This window comes from Pleurodeles waltl, chromosome 3_2 (genome assembly GCF_031143425.1).
Source record: "Pleurodeles waltl isolate 20211129_DDA chromosome 3_2, aPleWal1.hap1.20221129, whole genome shotgun sequence".
NCBI lineage: Eukaryota > Metazoa > Chordata > Amphibia > Caudata > Salamandridae > Pleurodeles > Pleurodeles waltl.
The window spans coordinates 40,305,776-40,329,799 of record NC_090441.1 but is presented as its reverse complement, the minus strand read 5'-3'; the positions used below and the strand labels follow the sequence as shown (position 1 = coordinate 40,329,799).

Below are 24,024 nucleotides of genomic sequence, written 5' to 3'. Positions count from 1 at the left end.
CGGTCAGATCATTCGGAGACTTAAAACAGGACAACGCAGTCATTCGCTTCCTTCCTGACTTCACCCTCGACGTGCAACATCAACGGAAGAATTTTGAGGAAGTTAAAAAAGCGCTGAGTACCAGGGAACTGAAGTATGTGATGCTGTTTCTGGCCAGACTTTGAGTGGTGGCGGACGGCAAGACCTGACACCTTAGTTCTCCAGAGGAGTCATGGGACTGGCTGGAGGGCTGGAGAGGAAGCAGAGAGATTGTTGGAAGTCCCGACCCAATGACACAGAAGGAGCTACACAGACTAAGTCAGGGTGGGAGGCGCGGGAGGCACCTCTTGCAGACAGAATACCGAAAGACACTAGGGAACTACCTGTTGGACCTTGAAGTCCCCCGTTGAGGGGAAAGACTGGGAGAAGCACCCAGGGAAAACGTTGCTGTATATCGACCAAAGCAAGATAACTAACTGACGTTCATAAGGGGGACATTGGACATTGAGACATGGTTTATGTGGGGCGAAAGGCGCTCTGCGTGTTGCGGTGGTGGGCACTAACAAACCCACAAAACAGGGTTGCTGGGAGGGGGGAGTTGAGGGAACGAGTTTTAGTGTTTGAGTTTTTGAGACAAATTCTGTTTTTGAGCCTAGTTTGTGGGAAATTTGGGTTGGCAAAGCACTGTCGGGTGCGACGAGGATCCATGTCAGGGAGAGGGATGGAATGCTGTTGGGAATGCACACCGGGCCCCAGGACCGGTATAATACCTGCAGATGGGAGGTCCTTTACAAACTTTGATCATATAGTCCTGGAACGGTAATGGTCTGGGTAGCAGGATCAAGCCTACACTGGTCTTGCAACATATAAAGTGCCACACACCAGGCATTGTTCTCCTTCAGGAGACACATCTCCAAAGGAATCACTATAAGGCACTTGATAGATTTGGCTATACTCTTAGGGCACAAGCTGAATACACCACTGACTCCAGGGGTGTGGGCATACTCATTAAACAAATCAGGAGCCCTCATCACGCATGGGTTATGGTATGACAATAATGGATGGTATGTGGCACTATCGGGAGCTTGGGAGGGAACCACTCAAAACATTTGCTCCTTGTTACAAGAGGCGGTGCTCCCGGAGGTTGGGGACCTGTTGCTGGAGTTGCCTCCGGGAATCTTGAACTTGGGGGGGCAGCCTAAACGTAACTATGGATGCGGAGTTAGACAGGTCTGGGGGTGCAGATAACAGAGGGGGTGGTGGACTTCTTTCCCAATTTGCAAGGGCACTAGGCTTTATCGCTCTGTTGAGGGAGGGCAGCCCCCACACGAGACAATACACATATTTCTTTGCAACTCATGGGAGCTTCTCTCGACTGGACTACATTTTCACACTGAGCACTAATTGGGGTGGCCAGGAAAGTCACGGTTGGAATATGCAGCCATTGAGAGAGAAGTAGTGAGATTGTAAGGGGTAGCCCTCGCCTTGGGGAACTTGGAGGACCGAGGTAAACTGCAATTAAGACAGTTGGAATTAAGGTCTTTGGCCAAAAATCATGTCAGGAATTATGCCATCGCAGTCCACCACCAACTGTACAAGTTTGGCGATAAAGCCAGCAAATTGCTGGTGTGGCTGGAGTGGAGGGACAGGGAGCGTGCATGGGTGCTAAAGATAGAAAACCTGGAAAGTGTCCTGCATAAAACGGCTGCAACCATAGGGGAGACTTTTGCAGATTACTTTGTGGACCTGGATGCCTCCAGGACTACCATGTACTGATTTCCTTAGGGATATTCAGCTGCAGGTGCTGCGGGGGCAAACAGCGACACACTGGAGGGTGACATGACGGAAGAGGTGGCCCGTGGCTTGCTGGACCTACAATCTGGGAAGGTCTGAACAGGATCCCAGTCAAACTGTACAAAGGAATGGCTAATATACTTACCGGCCCACTGCTCAAGATGTTTAGGTAGGCCTGGGACAAGGGTCACTTACCAGCAGATCAAAGAGCTGCAATCTTTAATAAATATGGAGGCTAAGGTTTTGGCCAAGGTCTTGGCAAACAGACTCCAATGGGGTCCTCGAATCCCTGGTGCACCCAAACCAGTCTGGTTTTATGCAGACAGGAGTACACGACAACCTCCGGTGCCTTTACGGGGGTGCTACACTTGATGGCCAACTCCCAGGCATAGCAAGTGGTCCTGATGGCTTTGGATGGCAAAATGGTGTTCGACTCCCTGGAGTCTCTTATATGGCATGCAGGACACATCTTACAATATTCAAAGGGCGTTTTTTAGTACCATAGACTCAAAGGTACGCAGGCTCCTGTGGGGCCGGAGCGCGCCCAGGATTGCCCTGGACAAGCAGCAGAAGGGGGAGGTGGGGTCTATGACGGGGAACTGACAGTTCCGGACATCCAAAAATACTACCTTCTCATAGTCAATGAAGGCTGTTCGTGGATCAGTAGGATCCGGTGTACAGGCTTGATAAGCACATGATGGAGAGGGGTAGACCCGAGGCTGTACTGCATGATCCCAGACATGAATGAACCCTGCCACACCATACAAGGGTTGTGATTCGAGCCTGGAAAGACTCAAACAAATGCCTGGAGTGTACAGGGAAACTCACTGACCTCTCCCCGCTATGGCATAGTGACGAACTGGCAGACTTGTGACGGTTTCAGGGATTTCAAAAGTGAGAGTTGATAGGAATAGAACGCCTGGGAGATGTGTGGAGGGGACTGGCATTCGTCAGTTTTGAGAGGCTTTAAGGAAGAATACACTCTGGTGACCACTGAATATTATCGTTGTTTGAAGCTGGGGCTTGCTCTGAGGAGGCATATGAAGCTGGGGTATGCTCTGAGGAGGCATATCCAGGAAGGAGATCAGCTTCCGGAAGCTTCCCCACTGGAGGATAGGATCCTATTAGAACCACTTCCCAAAAAAAGAATCTCAGTGATTTAGAGGAAATGAGTCAACAATTCCTCAGACCTGCTGAGAAATTTAGGGAGGCTTGGGAGGCCAACCTGGGACACTTAGAAGATGATGAGTGGGTGTAGACCCTTGTAAGCCCCAGGGACATAGCCTTCAGAGCCAGGTTCCAACTCGTCCAGTTAAAAATCCTGCATAGATCATACTATTCTCGTTTACTGCTACACAAAATTGGTAGGGTGGGAAACCCACTATGTTTGAGGCGCTGCAATGAAGAAGGCTCATTTATACACATACTCTAGGGATGTCCATTGATACAGGATTACTGGGCCAGCTTAGTCCAGGAGATGTCCCAGACCAAAGCACTAGAAATACTTCTGGACCCTACATGGCTCTTACTGGGAGTCACAGGGGAAAACACATGGCTCAGATACAAGGGAATTTGGTTGAGACTGGCACCAGGAGCAGCCAAACGTAATATAGCAAGAGCCTGGGGGGGTGACGCAGCCACCCCTCGACTAATAGATTGGCAGCTCGACCTGGATTGGTGCCAGAGAGCAGAGAAAGCTTTATACAAAGGCAGGGGCTGCCCCAGAAAATGCGAGAAGGTATGGGGACATTGGGTGACTGTCTGAGGTGGGATAGTTGAGGGTGACCCTCAGAAGAGCTTGGAGAATGTGAACTTAAGGCAGGGAAGAAGGTTTTCCTCAGTGGTGTAGTGGCCGTAAAAGCACCATAATGGTTTTGATGACATACTCTTTGGTATTGTGCAAAAAGTTTTGGATTCTTACATATGTACATTCCATGCTCCAGTGTACACAAATGTGAACCCTGCATTTTGAATTACAATAAAAAGATTTTTTTTTTGTACGAGCCTGCCCTGTTGTGTGAATGTTTTGCAATAGTGCATTTCTTGGGGGAGCACTTGGGGTTTGTCTCAAGTGCAGACGGAGAATAACCTGATTCCTACCATATATAAGAAATTAGCCAGGCAGTGAATTGTTTATTTTGAGTAGAGTAGGTAATTCAAGAAGGGTTCCCTCTGGACATCGATCTCCAAGGTATGGAGGCCCACTTCTTTCATTCTTAGTAAATTGTGGGCCGTCAGGTATCCAGTGTCAGTTGGGAGGCCATGTGGGGATTTAGTTGGAGCATATGGTCATGCCATGCCAGTGTGTGTGGAGCTCCTCCTCAGGAGTTCAAGGGCCTACCATAAAAATAGTGGTGTATCCTCCTGGATTCTTGAATCAGGAAACAGAAGAAAGCCCAATGTGCTGGCTCGCACTTGGGAGGGGTTGTGAGCTCTGTCTCCTGAATGTGAGATCCTGACAACCAGTGGGCAAGCATTGAATATGGGCAGCTACTAAGCAGCCATAAGAGTCGAGGGTTTCCATTCCTACATTTTCAGGTGGTAGCTGTAGTTTCACTAAGCTTATCATCCGTATACCGGAACGGCACGCAAAGTGTTATTAGTAGGGTATCCAAATGACAGAAGTAGCTCTTGGATAGAAGTAGAAGAAGGTAATAAAAAAAGATGAGTCAGCATTACCATCTTTGAGATGGCTACGTGGCTCTGGATTGATGGGGGTAGCGAGGTCTAGAAGGCCAAATGAGATCGCATGGAGCTCACGGCCCTCCCTAGATTGCCATCTAATGTATTCCCCATTGCAGTGGTCATAGGCTGTGAAATCCTGCCTCAGGTGGTCCACCAGGGCGACCGCCCAATCTCCACTGTCAGCCCGCCTTACCCCCAGAGAGGAGCTCGAGCAAGCAATACCTTCCACAGGATACACATACAGCTGCATTGCAGGCCTCTAAGCTTGTGATCAGTGGAGCCTGAATTCACCACTCAAGAGTTCTGCAATGCCGCAGGGGCACTCAGTGTTGCCAGATTTTACAAGCCTTCTATAGCCCAAAGCTGTTGAACAACCAGCCCAAAGTAAGCCCAAATGAACCGGTCCCAGCCCAAAAAGTAGCCCAAACTTTTAACACTGAACTAATGCAATCGTAGGCTGAAACAAACATTTTAAAGCATAAATCTAATTTCTGTTGTAAGCAAATATGTGAATATGTTTCAGGCAGACAATTGACTCTTTGGATTTGTCATGTTTTGAAATGGGGAATGAGCCAAAGGATGGCAACTCCCTCGTATTCAAGGTTAAGTAAGAGGTATGCTCTAGCTTTCAAACTGGTTTTACAATAAAGCAACAATTCACCGATAACAGCAAAAAGTTATACATCTTAATGGACTACCCCTCATACTTACTCAACTTTTCATGCCGAACTCAAGTTTGTGAAAAGCAGACCCAATGCTGTTTTCCCTTTGCATTTTACAGTTCAAGTCCTGTTAATCCCAATATGTCAGCCCCAACATGCAAAGATAACATTTGCTACATTAGCTCAGTCATTAACCTATGATAATCAACACCCCCAAATGGATTCAAAGCACAACCTTTGTTCTTTTCACTGCCGTTCAGATGCACACAGTAGATAAAGGTGAAATGCAAGTAGCCATCTAGCATTCCCAGTGTGTATCTGCAGTCTGCTCTACTACTGTTCTACTTTCTGGACTTTTCATTAAATGGGCAGCAGACCAGCATTTCACTCATTTCCTGCCTCCTTCGGACGTACTCAGGCACTACCCCTACACTTGTTTTAGTGGGCTACCTCTACCCTGGACAGTGGAGGTCAACAGGGCCCTGCAGAAACATACATCTTTGTGTGAGGTGAAAAAGGCTGTTTGTGTGAGGCGATAAACACCCTTCTGCAAATTGCTACCAGAGGCCAGAACACAGTAACCCAAACTCCGTGAACTTGAACTTAAATTATTGGTAAAGGCTAGTGTTTTGTGTCAAATGCAAGCAATGGCTACGCTGAGCAGAGCATGACTATAAGTGATGTCATTAATTTAGGCACTAAGATCACGAACAGAACCATGCAGTGAGGCTGTGCACTGACCATGTACCCTCATTTCGCTGAGCTCAGCCAATGAGACCACATTTGTGCTTGCACTGCCTGCAACTGGAGTGAAATAAATGAATAAATCAGCTGAGCACACAGCTCCAAGTGGATTAAAAAAAGTATGGGAACAGTGATGCTGCATGCAATGGGGCAGGGTTAAACGTGTGGCTAAAAATATATATATTCTGTTTCAGGCAGCCACATACATAACTCATGCCTTAAAATAAAAAAAGTTAAGTTAATCACTGTATATTATGAAACATTTATTAGTTAATGCACTGAAAGGTCTGTGTGTAACCAAAAAGCCACAGAATTAAATCTTCACTGCTGCAATGGAGAATTGTGTATTGTGCAAATGTAAGTCATTAGGTTAAACTTGCATTACTGGCAGTATAAGACAGACTGCTACCAAACGTGCAAAAAGTTTCAGATAAAATGGTTTAAGTAATACCCAAACTGAATGATTTATTTTTATTTAAATGCCCTGCAAAGCACACACTGCATAACTCAGCTGGTAACCCCTTTGCATTACCAGACGAACACAATAACTCTTTGTCATCACCAACCTTCATGTGATTCCACCCAGTGCTTAATTTGTGCTTGTTGTTTCCGGTGCAGAGTACTGGCACTTATTTTTGAGGGACGCTGCTTCCTGCTGCTGTGTGCGCCGCGGGCGTGAGTCCAAACTCGCTATCTCACGGGGCGGGGCCTGGCCGGGGCAGTATCTCCGGCGGGCGGCGCCGCCCCGCGATTTTAACGCACACAGGGCTAAAAATCGCCCAACAATCGGGGTCCCCGCAATTGGGGTTTTTTCCCGCACAAATGGGAAAAATATCGCCCATTTGTGTGGGAAACCGCCCAATCTGGCAACACTGGGGGCACTCCACAGAATTTTATGGATCACTCCTTTTTAGGGTCGAGCCTGCGTTGCATGCGCTCGCGCATGCGTATCGCAGCAAGACTCTTTAGTTATTAGAAAAGGGCTCGGAGCCCTGTCGACATCACGTCAGTGTGTTTGATTGGTTTGTGGGCTTGCCTAGTAAAATCTGCTTGCTTTCATTAGTGGAAGGCATGCACACGTCATGCCTTTTCCGGTGGTTAGCCCTCCTCGAGCACAGCGACCAAGTACAGAAAACATGCGAGGCTTGCTGTTTTCTGTCGGATCGTGGACTACTTTTTCTCTATTTTCCTAGCGCGATTTCGCTTGGCAGAAGTCGAGCGCTTACACATTTCACTTTTTTACGTACATAAAAGCACTTTTGCCGATAGATGAAAAGTCGGGTTAGGAGTTTACAAAGCGATCAGCTCTAACATGAGCAAACGCGAGACCCGTTGCATTGCAAATGCTTGTTTAAATTAAGTCATGGAAAATCAGGAACAGGACCCCGCTGAATATCTACAACCCAGAGGTCCGGCAGCGTACTTGATGCTTCTCGGCTCGATACACAGCTGAAGCCCGATACCCGAAGGCCGGCAGCAAAGGCAATACTCACAACATTTTATCAAAAACGTATTTGACAAAACAGACATACAATGACAACAAGTTCTCCCCACCCCCAATCCTCCTTCATGAGGTGGAAATGAGACATAGATTAAATCAGTCGAGCCTGCTACATCAGATGAGTGATTATGCTTCCCATATAAGTTACTCATGAGGGATTTCCTTAGGTCCACCTACTGGGGGTCTTAGTCTCAATAGTTTCAGGTAAGAAAGGAATGTTAGCTCATAGAACTATATGGACATTATACGGATGAAAGGAGCTCAGTCTGTATGATAGTCATCAAGTCGCTGATCAAAGGTGAGAGACCTCCTTTCTATGCCCAATACGAACCACAGTTTGTGCAACCAGGTCCTGTACTGAGGGATGGAATCTTTTCCCCATAGGGCGAGCATCGTTTGGTGTGCTGCCCCCAACGCTAGTGCCATATTTCGACCTCTGCGCGAGTGGCAAGGGAACGCCAAGGGGCTGGGCAAGCCAAGCACTGCGTACGCAGGAAATCTGGGAATAGATGTCTCTAATGCCCTATCAGTATCATCTAGCACATGTTCCCAGAATTTTGTCAGTTTGGGACAGTGCCAGAGCAGGTGGTGACCAGAATTTTAAAGCCCAAAAAACTGTGACATTTCACAAAAATTAAAAAAGGACTACAGTTTTACTTATACCGTGCGCTCAGATTGACAGCACTTATCAGGTTAGACTTACAAAAGAGACACTAAGACCATAAATTAAATACCATTATTATGCCTGTCACTGGTTTCATTCGGCCCTCTCTAAAAACAGTAACATGAACTAAATTTCCCGAAATCTAACAGGACAGCTGGTGAAAAACCGGGACTGTCACGGCAAATCCGGGACGCCTAGTCACCCTAGCGTGCAGGGATCTTGCACACTACCTTCCTCCATCTGATGGTTTTTCTGATGTACAAGTAATGGTCGGCCAACGTTACAGCTGAAAACAGCCTGTCTTTGGTTTTCAGAGCCCAAAAAATTTCAAACCCAAAAAACATACAGCTGTTTACTCTGCCTGACCGTTGCCAATGTTTCTTTGTTTCTTTGTTTCTTTCTTTCTTTCTTTGCTTCTTTCTTTGTTTCTTTTTTTTTCTTTCTTTCTTGTCACTGTCTTGATCATTTTCTGTCTCTTTGTATAATTCATTTCTTGTCCTTCTTCCATATCACAGCCCTTTCATTTCTTCCTTTCTTTCCTAACACTTTCCCTCCTCCACACCTCTCTGCCCATCTGTGTCTGGCCTCTTTATACAACTTTCACTCTTTTGCACTCCTCAGTTTCTTTATCTTCTTTTGCATGCTCCTTTATCTTTCATGTTCTTCCTGTCTCTCTTACTCCAGTTCTCTCTCTACTTCTATTTTTCATTCTCTCTTATCTCCCTGTGGCATATATGTGACACCTGATTTCAAAGAACTCATTACACCATGAGAGTTTGCTCTGAACGCGTAAATAGTTGTTTTTCATCTTGGTGCTTTTAAATGTTTACCATTCTTGTGATCTTTTGATGAGCTTGACTCCTACTTAAAATGCATAGTTTTTGCTAACTTATGTTTACTCTGATTTTCCCAGAAATGCCTTGCAGCACATGCCTCCACTGTCCCTAACACCAGGATCTACCGAGTTTCCAAGCTTCTTATCACCAAATATTTTGGAGGAAGTAGATGGTTTCTTGGCCCGGATAGCTAGGTACGTCTTTTGTAAACTGGGTAATTCTTTTACCTGCTATTGAATTGAGTGAATCAGTTACATGCATAAAAGAAATTGTTATCAGATTTTGAACAGGATACCCAATATTTTTAAATAATTTTGTTAAAAGCGCACACATTTGGAGCTATGGCAAGAATATATTATTTGTTCTAGAAGTTTACCTTTGCTATCATAAATGTGTTTTGCTGTTGGCTTTGGAGGACTACCAGATTGATGAATTTATTTAATGAAGAGAAAGTAAGCTGTACCTTCATTTCTGTGAAAGCATATAATCATAGATATTGAAGCTTTGTAATGGAAAGAAATTGGCCTTGTTCATGCTTGAGGCTGTTCTATGTGCCTGTCGTCTAGGGCATTCCCCATTACTTCTTAGCTCCAGGGGCAGTAGTGGTTCTCTTTCACCAAGACTAATCCCTCTACATCTGGATCGATTAATAACATTGGTTCACTTTGAAACTCAATATTATACAGAAGCAAACAAACTATGACACTCCTGGCTACTGGTGGACACTAAAACCAGGAGGCGCCTGCAAAACAGTGCCCATCAAACCTGCTGTATGGTGGGAGACTACTAGTGAATTGCAGCATTATCCCAATGTTAGGCTCAATAGCAGTCAGGATCGTATAGTATGGGATTAGTAGCCCAATGTCATAGCCTTCTCCTTTCTAGCTCCACCTAACAGCAATAATCTTCTCATGTAGGAAAAAATATTTATGTAAATCTCAGTCTTGCTTCCAAAGTCAGTTAAGTTCATCCCGGTTCCCTGAGAGGTTTTTAAAAATACAGTTGTCTTTTGGGAGTTGTAGCTCGAGGCCTGTTCTACACCAGCCTTAATTTATCTCTGCTGAGGAATAATATTGAAACAGGAGGTCATGCTAGCCACCAAGGAGTACTGATTTGTGCCTAAAAAATATAATTTCGTGAGGAGACAACCTGCAGTAGGACCAGACTCTCCTCTCTGAATAAGCCCTGGTGTAATTAACAACTACAATGAGTAGTTGTTTTCTTAGAGATTAGTTCTTGCTTTTATGCATTTTTCCCTGCAGCAGGCCCATTGACAAGACAGCATGCACTGCTGGGAACCTTTGCTACAAATAGCATAAGCCCCTGGAAACCAATAATATATTGTTAATTGTCATTGGCTGCTCTTATAATATGATGCCTGTCTTATTTTCCAAGAGAGAGCTTCAGAAATGAGGCCCTAAAGCTCAGCAGTATTACCAGCAGATACATCTTCCCAATTATTCGTACTTTTCAAAGTTTCCGCAGGCAGTAGATTGGACCTGGAAGATTGATCAGAATGTTTCTAGCCCAGGAAACTAAAGAGGCACCACCTGGCCAATAACATTTGTAACCACAGATGCCAAGAGCTATATGAGTGTTTCTGCATTATTTTTTTTATTTTGTCTACAATATTTGAGTTGAGTAGGAATTTTGTCAGAAAGTGTTAGCTTTTAATATTTCATGTTTTATACCCTGTGGGACAAATAAGAGGCGTATGTTTGGGACCGAACCTGTAGGTGGCATACCACCTTGTATCATGAGGCAAATGTCTGTGAACTCTTCACACTATGATAAACTGCTGGGTTGAAGGAAAGGGGCACATTTATTTACATACTGTCTGTAGAATGTACCTTTCGCACAGGTAAAAACAACCATAATACATTTTTACAAAAAGGCACAAATATGATTTAAAAAAAGGGAAGGTTAAAAAATAGCAGTTCACTGCCCCTTATCGTGCAGATCTAGTTGTGAAGTGGAAATTATCGCTATGTTTTGCACTGTGCTCTTTTCTTCTACACCAGTAGAAAGTGGGCAACTCTGAATAAAGTTGGGCTGGTATTCTTTCTGACTACATTCACAGATGGTTGTCGATTACATTTCTCTTTCTCAACAAAGATCTAATCGGAAGAGACCAGCTTCTTTTCAGGGTGAACAGTCTCTGTGCTCAAGGGTTTATTAACCTCATCAGACACTGCTAAACAAACTGTAACGTGTCAAATAGGTAACAAATTAAATAAACTCATTTAATCTGGCACATAATATCTTTGTAGAGCCTTCACTCTCCTTGCCTGGCTTTGTTGCATTGACTTTTCTTTACCATTTTGTTTGTACCTTTTAATTAAGCAATGTTATAATTTGCTACAATCTCCGACCGTCACTACCATACTTCCATTTTTCAGCTGTGCATGTATTTTGATTAAAAACACTTCTGAATGTTCCATCCATGCGTTATCGACCACACAATTTGAAGATAACAGGTATATAAAGGCATTTTTACAGTAGAGAGTCAACATCTATCCTGGACAGAGTTATACTTGATATCAGTCTGCAAGGCAATAGTAGGGAAGCTTCTCAGTTACTGAGACAGTGTTTATTCTCGTATGTGGGCCGTTTTAACTACATATTTATTTAGGCCCTAAAGTTTTGCACCAAATGTTACCTGGCTTTCCACTTTGGCGTGGACCACCTTGCCAGTCTGCTGTGAAAATCTGTTTCCTTGGGTGCAAGCAAACCTGAAGATGGCATTGAATAATGCTTCTGCCTTCCCAATTGTCTTGTTGAAATATTCTATCTAACTCAAATTACTTGATACTGTTGCACCTAGACATATAAAGGTGTTAACCTTCTCCACTATTGTTGCCCCTTGTGCAAAGTTCCTTGCCTATCACCGATTATTTACCTTTGTGTTGATCTTTAGACATTTTTCTTGCATTATTACCTCCTGGCTTGTAGCTCATCTAGTAGCTCTCTGTGTTTGTGTGATCAAAATAGAATCATTTACGTACAGCAAAGCTGGAAACTGTCTATGGTGGGAACATTCTAGGGTGCTTGCAGGATTTCCATTACACCTTGTTTATATCCTGCTTGACCACCATATCTCCTGCCACTTTGGTTGAAAATGGTCTGCTCCACAGTTGGATAATCCTCATTTTAAGTAAATCCGAGAGCATAGTATTATTATGAGTGAGAATACTGCAGTGTTGTTTCCCATACAAGACAGTTTCTACGTAGTGTGGTCCTCAGGACTAGACCAAAAGCTAAAGTGAAATCCAAGAAAGCCAAATGTAGCTGCATCTGTTCGCCATACTATATTTGAGTACAGTGCGAAAAAAAGTGGCCAGTGGTAGATAGCCTTCTTCTGAATCATCCTTGGATTGATGTGTAGTTTACTCTTCCATTTAAGCTTCAACGTCTTTCCGGATTAGTTTGGCTCATAGTTTGTAGTCCGTGTCGTTAAGAGGCATAGGGCTATATGATGGAGCTGCCCAAACCCGAGGAAACTATTCATTTGACTTGATGAGAACTCCAGAGGTACCTTCAATGTTTAAGGGAAGGCAAAAATTGAATTTTTGTCTTCAGCGCATCCTGGATCAGAACACTTATCACACTACCCAGATTTGTAAAAGCCTGTTCCAGAGAAAAATGTATGAGATGCAAAGCAAGTGGTATTGGCTGTGGCAGTGTTTGTTTCACAGCTTCTGCTTTCTCATTTCTCCAACACTGTTTTTTTTCTTAAACCCTACTATTCATTAGTATGAAAGCTCACTTTGAATCGCTCTCTAATGCCCTGTGGTTTTCTAAGCTACTTTGTTCATGATTCAGATAATTAAGCATGCAACCTAACCCCCCCTTTAAATTTCCACAATTTTCTAATTGATTTGCAGAATGTCAGTGGGTTTGATGCTTCCCAAGAAGTAGACTTTCAGTGGTATGCTCCTCCCTTTAGGTGTGTGTGCCTCTCTAACAGGAGTACAGTTCCTTTGCTGTTGTCTGTGAAGATATTTGACTTCCCCTGTCTTTGACGGAAAATAGATCTACTTTTTTTAATGCTTTTTCCAAGTTGTCAACATAGCTGTCATTCACTTTTACTTAGGCCTTTCTGCCTGCATAGTGTCTGCACAGCTGTAGGCATTGCAAGGCTACCAGAAAGTGCAGCTTTCAATTTGTGTGTCCAATATAAAATACAATGCCTTCCCTTCAGTGACAGTGAGTTGAAAAATCTGAAGGAAGGTTTTTACTTCAGGATTATTGACCATGTGAACCTCAGGTTTTGTTCATGCTCTCCCGTTAGTCCCACACGGTAAAGGGAGGGTCAGATTTAGTGATAGGTCAGTTTCCCACAGTGTAAGGAAGTAGTTGTCTTAGCAGTTAAAGAGTGAGCAAGATTCTTGTAAGCAGACATTAGGCTCTAACCTTCATGTGTTAGATCTAACGAAGAGCTTCACAGTCATGGTTTTTAAAAGTGAATGTACATGTCAGGGTTTTGAATTTGATAGGTGGACATGCCACTTTGGTGGCAAGGCACTATTTGAGGAGATAGTTAATTGCTGTTTGCGACTTGCTTCTCCAGTGGGTAGTTCCATCAGCAATTCGGGAAATGCAGGGATTAAAAGGAGAGGTTCAGTAACAACAGCAATGCTCTTTGTTTTTAACCACAACACCACCTATACTGCTTTAAAAACAGTATTTCACAGATGCATGAAAACCTAATAGGATGAAGGATGTCGGATTTTTTGCCAAAATGGAGGGAGACTAGACTGTGCACCAATAGTTCCCTCAGGTAACAAGATTGGGACGCTCACACCCATTTGTGTGGAAATCCATTATATCCTGCTGACTTTCTTTGCTCTTTAGAAAGACTTCTTGATGAACAGAGGTCTTGATTTGCTGCCAAAGTAAGCAATCGGGTGCCACATTTAAATGTGACATTGCCTATTAGTCAAGGTACTTTCTGGTACACAATAAAGGGTACAACCGTCATTCCATATTAAAAAACTATTTTTCTCAGCATGTACTTATGAAGCAAACTTCAGAACAGCAGCAATTCTCGAATAGAGCATCAAGATTTAATGGTTGCCTTGGACCCCCAGGAAGTATAATTCCATGCTCCCATAAGACCCAGTCAGCAGAAATCTGTGGTTTAAGGCAGCAGAGCTGAATTCCCAACTTACAACTGTTCCTTTCAGGCTGGTTCTTGCCCCAGTGTCTTCACTAAGGTAGTGGCAGTACATGCATTCCACCCCAGTAGACAGCAAATATGTGTTCTACTGTCTTGTTGACTGCCTGGCACTCCAGTTGCCACATAAAACCAGCTTCAGACAATGAGCACCTTTCTTCACAGTCTTGGATTTCTGGCTCAGTCTGCAGCAGTGTGGAGTTTTCTCTTAAGGAGAAACAGCAGAGCTTAGCATAACAGAAGTATTTTTGTAGAACATTCAAATCATTCATTTAAAATTTTCTTTGACTTCATAGTGTCTTGTATTCATTTGGTGACTCATACAAGGTAGAGGACTCTTCCAACATTGCCTCACCTTGCAGTGGGAATAGTTTTGGGGCCTTCTTCATAACTTGATGTTAATTCCATCTAATACCTGCAATGGTCTCTTTTGTTTTGGTGGACAATGTGCAGATCCTCACAGGCAGTAGGTCAACAATGCACTACAAATGGGTGGGGTGGGGACAATTCCATGCAGGTCTACAGTGAAACAGTGCCTCTGTGATGTTGCTTTTGAGAGCGAGAAAGGCAATTGTTTCCACAGTGCCAAAAATCACAAGAGGGAATGAGAGGGTGTTGATGGCCTGTCAGATGTCTTCTCTAAACAAGTCTACTCACAAAAGATGTAACGTTCCATTAAATTTCGGAATTGAGGGGAAAAAGAAAAATATTTATCTTGTGGTCGTGCTTCACTCTGGTTGGATGCAGCAATACCAGTGGGCCCCTCAAAAATGGGGCTTTTTGGCAGAGCTCTTTTCCTGCCTTATCCAAATGGGATTGTAGTGAGCTAGTGGAAATAATGAGTAGTAGGTGTGGTGAGTCTAAAATTGCCTCTACATGACTAATACACACTGTTTGTGTTTTATGGGGTTATATATAACCAGGTTAAAAACTGATTAAGACCAGTTGAACATAAGTTATTCTCTGGTTTAATTTGTCGTTTCTGCCATAATCAGTCAATGGTGTTTCTTCAGGACCTATGCGTAGAAACCCTACTTAACTCACATATCGCTCTAAATCTTTTTTTTTAGATATGTCAAATGAATAAGCTAGCCTGTGTATGTTCAGGGCATATTCAGGAGCGAAGGAACAGGACAGGCAAAACAGCAGGCACACCCACAATGCTCAGTGCACTAAGAGCATGCCACGCCCCCCATGCTACAGGGCCCTGACAAACTGTTGCAAGGGATCTTCTGATTATTGGAACACGAGTTCCCAACATATGAAACACACCTAAACCATCCTGCACAAACGTCAACATTTTCTATTATCATTGTTTTTTTATATATCTAGTAGGCAAGTAAATTGTCAACTGGTGTAGCTAAGCACATTATCTAGATAACTAACAATAAAGAACGCAACGCAAAAAAAAAAAAAGTATATTATGCCAGTTTCTGAAAGTTCTCAGTCTAAAAAAATAGTTGTTAACAGGGAGATGTAATGGAATTGACATGCCATATTGAATGGCATTGCACAACACAAGACACAGAAGAGGGCTCCAGTTGCTAATTCTGCTTGTGTCTTCCACAAGAACTCCTCCTCAGTTTTTTTCCTAGCCCTTGTCTTGATTTAGGGCCTGATTTAGAATTCAGTCGCAAGTTAAAATCCTCAAATTATTGGAGATTATAATTACTGAGTATAGTCCACAAGCTAAATTCCCTCCACAACACTATTCAGCTGTTCACAACAAATTGTTGACGGGCTCTAATCTGTACTTCTTTTCCTCCAGAAATTAGACGATTTTCATGTAGTACCAAATTCTAAATATCCAGCAGCGTATCAGCAAAATAAGCATGAGCATATAAAATGTGTTATGTAAAATGGAAATGTATTATGTTTTTATTTCCTGTCACTGTATTTTCATCTAATAATGTAGCATTTATTTTCAGTTGCTGCACTTCTGCGGATGTCGACCTCACACTGTTATCATTTGCACTTGCTCGGGGCAGTGTCGCTCAGGTGATGACCTCACTTTGTACCATAGTTAACCACTTGGAAACGCAATATAAAGCTTCATCACTTGTCTCTTCAATGGCAGCAGTTCGAAAAAACCTGCTTTACAAATACGGTAACTATCTCCAATGTAGAAAAAATACCATAGATTATAATACTAGAGATATGTTATACATATGGCCCACCCAAATTTGTGAAATAGATTTTGTTGTGAATGTTATAGAATGCATCTTGGTGATGTTAGACCCCGAAGTAAAGCATTTGCTTTCTTACATACCCAAAATGTGAACTCTTTTCAGGGCTGTTTTGGTATGGTGTTACTGTGCAGTCTGTGACATGTTGAACACTAGGAGATTTAAGCTGGCAAGGCAGTTACTTTTATAATTATTTATTGTTCTTTAATCGATTTAGCCCCTTAGATCGTGGGCCTACTAACAGTGCTGAGCCCTTTTTTTAGGTCGAGCATAGCAGCGTATATATCTGGGCTTTTAACCACGCCCATCACTATCACTTGTTTATGGGCTTGCCTTTCAAAAGTCCTTTGTTTTAGTTGGTAACTCCTTTATGTTTGTCCCTCCTTAGGGCGGTTTTGTTAACGCCTTGGCACTCGTCCCTGTTACATGGATGATTGCACTTTTGTCGATAACTTTGACTGCCAGCAAACTTCTTTCTCCTTTTGTCTCTCTCTTCGTGCTCAAGGCGGCACTTTGAATCGGCTCGCTTATGTCAACTGTTTTATTTTCGGTTTGTGTGGCAAGAAAGTCCAGTTAGGAATTTACAACGCTAATAGCTCCACCTCAAGCAAACGTGAGACCCATTGTATTGCAAATGCTTTTCAGTTATTTGGGGTATTTCGCACTTAGGGCTGCATAACATTTTTTCCACATAAGGTATCCGAGCCAGATTTGGGTCTTTTTTTTCCAACATCTGCATTCTTGGGATTGTAAAGGTACCTGGGGTTTGTTGATTCCCCTGTAGGGGTCTGAGAAAATATGTGAAATACAGCAAAGTTTGATTTTTTTAAATAGGGTAAAAGTGCTCCAGATAAAAATGTCTGTTTACTTCCCTAAAAATGCCATCCACAGACGGCTTGCTGTACTAAAGTTACCATCTTTCCAGCTTTCAGGAACATGCAGAACTGGGTCCCAAAAAACAAATTTTGTACCACAGTTTTGGCATTTTTCTAAGAGGTAGCCCTTTGTGCTCTCAACCTGCTTCCAGTTTGTTGTAGAAACCAGCGTGAACCTCATGGGTGTTCAAGAAAAGCTATGGATTTCTGAAAAGTAGACAAAATTCCAACTTAAGCAAGGGGTCATATGTGCAGATCCCTAGGCGCCCTGGACTCTCTGAGTGTCTTGTTTTTAGAAATGTCTGGGTTTAGTAGGTTTCCCTAGATCGCTGCTGAGCTCGGGACCAAAACGCAGGTGCCCCCACTTGCGAAAACATGTTTGTTTTGCGATAGATAATTTTGATGTCTCCACAATACATCTTGGGCCCTTCCCTGTTTCAGGCACTTGGCCCTCCCACACAAGTGAAGCACCGTTTTTCTCCGGAGACTTGAGGGAATGCTGGGTTTTGGGAATTTGTGGACAAATACTTATCAAAGTATCTGAATATTGAAACCAAGACTTCTGAAGGCGAGCTATAAAGCCACGTCAGGGCACCAACCACTTTATGGTCCATTCACACACCACACACAAGACCTTGATACTGCTGGACATGGGCCTAATCCAACTGGTCAGCGCACTCCCATCTACCTACCGCCACCATGCAAGGTCCCATCACATTCGTGCGTCACAGAATGGAATAACTTTGACTATGTTTTACCACCTGTCAAGTAACCACTTCCTTTTTTCTGAACATTACTGAACACATGCCTAGTAAACTTTTACTGGTGGCTCCCATGACGGTCACATGAGGCTCAGAAAGACATTTCTTTCATTTGCCTTTAGCGCTCTTAATGTGCTAAATCCAACTCCGTCCAGTTTGTGGATGCAAGTTGGGGTTGTCCATGTATGCCTCCAAAGCTCATTCCTCGAACTGAAGTGAGCATATCTACTTTTGAAACTAAGGCAAACATGCTGAAAATGTTCCTGATGTTCCCTAAGGAAAACATCATGACGTATCAAAGAAACTGTACTTTCTGACACAGAGAGTAGCTCGTGAGAACATAGTATATGTCCAATCAATAGTTATGTGCAGTGCTGTGACAATACACTTATTATACAGCAAACTGAACATCTACTAAGTTCTGAGGGTGAACATGGCAAACAGGTCACACATTGACCCATACGTGCCATAGTAATTCAGGTTCGGTACAGGTACAGCACCACTGGATTTGAACCCATAAGTAAAGATGAAGTCATGACATGTGTATCTGTACTACCTTCTACCTATGCAGTATTTCTGGGGAAGCACACCTACCGTAAGCTTTTTGTTTACCCGCTCATGTCTCTGCTAGGTGAACCTATACTAAAGCCTTCCATCCCTAGCTACTTGAAGCACAAGAAAACATGTCTTTCATGTGCCATTTGTGCACTTACTGTACTAAATCAAACTCCGTCCAGTTTGTGGATGCAATTTGGGGGTGTCAGAGTACGCCTTGGGAGGCCAATTCCTCGAACTGAGGAGCATATCTAATATTGAAACTAAGGCAGACATGCTGGGGAAAACTGCCTAAGTTCCTAAAGTAATAAGCCAAACATATGTCCTGTGGGACACTTGTACTTTTGCTTTGACGGTGTGAAAACTCAATTACTAACTTGTATTATACCCAGTGTTATTGAAGAAAGATTCAGGACACAATGGCCCTCATCATGACTCTGGCGGTATTCAGACCGCCAGGGCGGCTGTGGCAGTGTCACCACTGATGGCCCAGCTGTGAATACCGCCAAATTAGGAGTTTAGCGGTTTGGCTGAAGCCAAACCGCAGAGCCTCCGCCTGGAGCACCACATTACAGTGTTCCGCCGGGCTGGAGGTGAGCACCTTCAGCACAGCGGATAGCGTGATACTACTAGTGGTATCACGTGGCGGGAGACCACCAGCATTTGTGTGCCAGTCGCACCACCAGAAAAAGCTGGCGGTCTTGCACCCTGGCAACAGGAATAAGCATTCCTGTCGCCAAGATACACTCGCACACACGTCCACATACCTGCACACATGCACTCACATACTCCCACACTCAAACACCCCCCCACTAACTCATGCACTTGCGTCATACACCCCATTCACACTAACATACATACACAAACAACGAACTCACGCACGCAGTCACTCCCCCCTCTCACGTCCCCCCAGGGCATACATACATTCACACCCCCTCCCTCCAGTGCATGCATACATTCAGACTCCCTAACCCCACCTCCTCAAGCGCATACATACACAACACCGTACCGCATACACACATTCACACGCTCTCCACATTCACTCACACAAACTTGCGCCACCCTCCCCCGTCCACTTACATACACATGCACATGCATACACGCACTCACCCCTTCCATCTGCTCAGTCGCACTCAGGCACTCAATTGCTCACACACGCACTCACTCCCCTCCCCATCCACACTCACTCACGCCCATCCACAAACAATCGCTCACACACACACACAGACACACACCCACAAACACCCCCACTTCTGCCGCATTCACCACACACACACAGATACACATGCTTTGCACATCCCGCCATCTACTGTTGGGCTCGGAGTGGCGTCGACTCCATCTTAGATTTTTTTTTTTCCACCATCGGGTTCAGACGTGTTCCTTTTCGCTCCGTGTTTCGGTTCGGAAAGTTAGTTAGAATCTCAGAAAAATCGACGGTATTGTTTGCGTTCGGTATCGGGTTAGTTACAACAAATCAACACCGACTTTTGAAGAGCTCCGGTGGCCCTTCGGGGTTTTTTCGAACCCCCGTCAGGGGCTGGTCGGCCCGGCCACCTGTCTCTTCAAGGCTTATGGAACGGACCCCATTCCGCTTCTGCCCAAAATGTCACAACAAGTATCCGTATACAGATCAGCACCTGGTCTGTAACTTGTGTTTGTCTCCAGAACACAGAGAAGATACTTGTGAAGCCTGTCGAGCGTTTCGGTCGAGGAAGACATTAAGAGACCGAAGAGCGAGAAGACTGCAAATGGCGTCGGCGCCGACAGGACAAAGGCATTTGGAGGAGGAAGAAGAAACCTTCTCCATCCAGGAGTCGGACTCGGACGAGCTCGATCCCGAAGAAATGCCTAAAACCGTGAGTAAGACGTTGAAACATAAAACTCACGAGAAGCCCACAAAAGCCCAGGGGACGCCACCGCCAACAGGCCATGGCTTAACCCGAAAAATAGGTGACCGATCATCGGCACCGAAAAAGGGCACGCTTGTGTCGAAGTCATCCGACTCCGGTCGAGATACCGGGACACAGCAAGTTCGGCACCGAGACAGTGGCACCGTAATAGGTCGGCACCGAGAGACAACAACGCCGAAAATAAAGAAAGTGTCGTCGGAGCCGAAAAAGGCTACCGAAAAGGTTTCCATTCCGAAACATCCAGCCTCGGAACCAAAATCAGGTTCCTACACAGAGGAACAGGGATTGTCCTCCCAAATGCAAGGACATAAGTTCGGACAAGAACTAGAATCAATGGAGCCAGACTACACTCAAAGGAGGCTCCACATTCAAAAGGACACAGGGAAGATAAGCACTCTTCCCCCAATTAAAATGAAAAGAAGACTTGCCTTTCAAGAAAAGGACAAGCAGCCACAGGCAAAGGTGGCAAAACAAACAACTCCGCCACCGTCTCCACCACCATCAACGCACAGATCACCGGTAGCCACTCCACCACTGATGCAATCCCCAACTCATATTGGAATGAGTCAGGATGATCCCGACGCATGGGATCTTTATGATGCGCCAGTGTCAGATAACAGCCCAGACTGTTACCCAGCGAGGCCATCGCCACCTGAGGACAGTACAGCCTACACACAAGTGGTGTCAAGAGCAGCTGCATTTCATAATGTCACCTTGCATGCAGAACCTATTGAGGATGACTTTTTGTTTAACACACTATCCTCCAATCATAGCCAATACCAAAGCTTACCTATGCTACCTGAAATGCGAAAACACTCCAAACAGGTGTTTCAGGAGCCTGTGAAGGGCAGGGCCATAACTCCAAGGGTGGAGAAAAAGTACAAGCCACCGCCAACAGACCCAGTATATATCACGCAGCAATTAACACCAGACTCTGTGGTAGTAGGGGCAGCTCGCAAGAGAGCAAACTCTCACACCTCGTGAGACGCACCACCTCCAGACAAGGAGAGTTGCAAGTTCGACGCTGCAGGGAAAAGGGTTGCAGCACAAGCGGCCAACCAATGGCGCATTGCCAACTCACAAGCACTGCTGGCAAGATATGATAGGGCTCATTGGGACGAAATGCAGCATTTCATTGAACTCTTACCCAAAGAGTTTCAAAAAGAGGCACAACAAGTGGTGGAGGAAGGACAAAGTATCTCAAATAATCAGATACGGTCAGCAATGGATGCAGCAGATACAGCTGCTAGGACAGTGAATACAGCAGTAACCATAAGGAGACACGCATGGTTGCGTACGTCAGGATTCAAGCCGGAAATACAACAAGCCGTGCTGAATATGCCTTTTAACGGACAGCAGTTGTTTGGGCCGGAGGTGGACACTGCTATCGAAAAACTTAAAAAAGACACTGATACGGCCAAAGCCATGGGCGCACTCTACTCCCCACAGAGCAGAGGCACATTTCGCAAAACACAGTTTAGAGTGGGGTTTCGAGGACAAACTACAGAACCCACAACCTCACAAACAAGGCCCACTTATCAAAGCCAATATCAGCGGGGAAGTTTTCGGGGACAATATAGAGGGGGACAATTCCAAAAGAATAGAGGGAAGTACCAAAGTTGCAAAACTCCTCAAAGCAAGCAGTAACTTCCACGTCACAAATCCCCAACACATAACACCTGTGGGGGGGGGGGAACTAACAAAGTTTTACAAACATTGGGAGGAAATAACAACAGACAGTTGGGTCCTAGCAATTATCCAGCATGGGTATTGCATAGAATTTCTCAAATTCCCTCCAAACGTCCCACCGAAAACACACAATATGTCAAAACAACACATGGATCTTCTAGGATTAGAGGTCCTAGCGTTGTTACAAAAAGGAGCAATAGAATTAGTACCAATTCGCCAGAAAGGAACAGGAGTTTACTCTCTGTACTTTCTCATACCCAAAAAGGACAAGAGCCTAAGACCTATATTAGATCTCAGAACATTAAATACCTACATCAAATCAGATCACTTTCACATGGTGACATTACAGGACGTAATCCTACTGCTCAAACAACAAGACTATATGACAACACTAGACCTAAAGGATGCATATTTCCATATACCGATACATCCTGCACACAGAAAGTACTTAAGGTTTGTATTCCAAGGGGTTCATTACCAATTCAAGGTGTTGCCATTCGGAATAACAACTGCGCCAAGAATTTTTACAAAATGCCTGGCAGTGGTAGCTGCACATATCGGAAGGCAGCAAATACATGTGTTCCCGTACCTAGACGATTGGTTAATCAAAACCAACACGCTACAACGGTGTTCACAACACACAAAGTATGTCATAGAAACCCTCCACAAACTAGGTTTCTCAATCAACTACACAAAGTCACACCTTCAGCCGTGTCAGACACAGCAATACTTAGGGGCGACAATCAACACAGCAAAGGGGATTGCCACTCCAAGTCCACAAAGGGTACAGGCATTTCACAATATAATACAGGCCATGTATCCAAAACAAAGAATACAAGTCAAAATGGTGATGAAACTCCTAGGCATGATGTCCTCATGCATAGCCATTGTCCCAAACGCAAGGCTGCACATGCGGCCCTTACAACAGTGCCTAGCATCACAATGGTCACAGGCACAGGGTCAACTTCTAGATCTAGTGTTGATAGACCGCCAAACATACACCTCGCTTCAATGGTGGAACAATATAAATTTAAACCAAGGGCGGCCTTTCCAAGACCCAGTGCCACAATACGTAATAACGACAGATGCCTCCATGATAGGGTGGGGAGCACACCTCAATCAACACAGCATCCAGGGACAATGGGACACTCAGCAAAAACAGTATCACATAAATCACTTAGAACTACTGGCAGTATTTCTAGCATTAAAGGCATTTCAACCCATAATAAGCCACAAACACATTCTTGTCAAAACAGACAACATGACAACGATGTATTACCTAAACAAACAAGGAGGGACGCACTCAACACAGTTGTGTCTCCTGGCACAGAGAATATGGCATTGGGCGATTCACAACCACATTCGCCTAATAGCACAGTTTATTCCAGGGATTCAGAATCAGTTAGCAGACAATCTCTCTTGAGATCACCAACAGATCCAGGAATGGGAGATTCACCCCCAAATACTGAACACTTACTTCCAAAGTTGGGGAACACCACAAATAGACCTATTTGCAACAAAGGAAAACGCAAAATGCCAAAACTTCGCATCCAGGTACCCACAAGATCAGTCTCAGGGCAATGCGTTATGGATTAGTTGGTCAGGGATATTTGCATACGCTTTTCCCCCTCTCCCACTCCTTCCATATCTAGTAATCAAGTTGATTCAAAACAAACTCAAACTCGTACTAATAGCACCAACTTGGGCAAGGCAACCTTGGTACACAACACTACTAGACCTCTCAGTAGTGCCTCATGTCAAACTACCAAACAGACCAGATCTGTTAACTCAACACAAACAACAGATCAGACACCCAAATCCAGCATCGCTGAATCTAGCAATTTGACTCCTGAAGTCTTAGAGTTCGGACACTTAGACCTTACACAGGAATGTATGGAAGTCATAAAACAAGCTAGGAAACCTACCACTAGACATTGCTATGCAAATAAGTGGAAAAGATTTGTTTATTATTGCCATAATAATCAAATTCAACCCTTACACGCATCT

At 44.2% G+C, this 24,024-nt stretch overlaps 1 protein-coding gene across 2 annotated transcripts in view; it reads left to right on the top strand.

The window, feature by feature from the left end:
* ZZEF1 (zinc finger ZZ-type and EF-hand domain containing 1) overlaps window positions 1-24,024 on the top strand; it is a 1,404,152-nt gene that overhangs the window by 161,267 nt on the left and 1,218,861 nt on the right. For both annotated transcript variants that reach the window (XM_069226690.1, XM_069226689.1), the window contains exons 7-8: window positions 8,943-9,059; window positions 15,970-16,148. In XM_069226690.1, coding sequence (XP_069082791.1) covers window positions 8,943-9,059; window positions 15,970-16,148 — 296 coding nt within the window. The remainder of the gene's footprint in view (window positions 1-8,942; window positions 9,060-15,969; window positions 16,149-24,024) is intronic.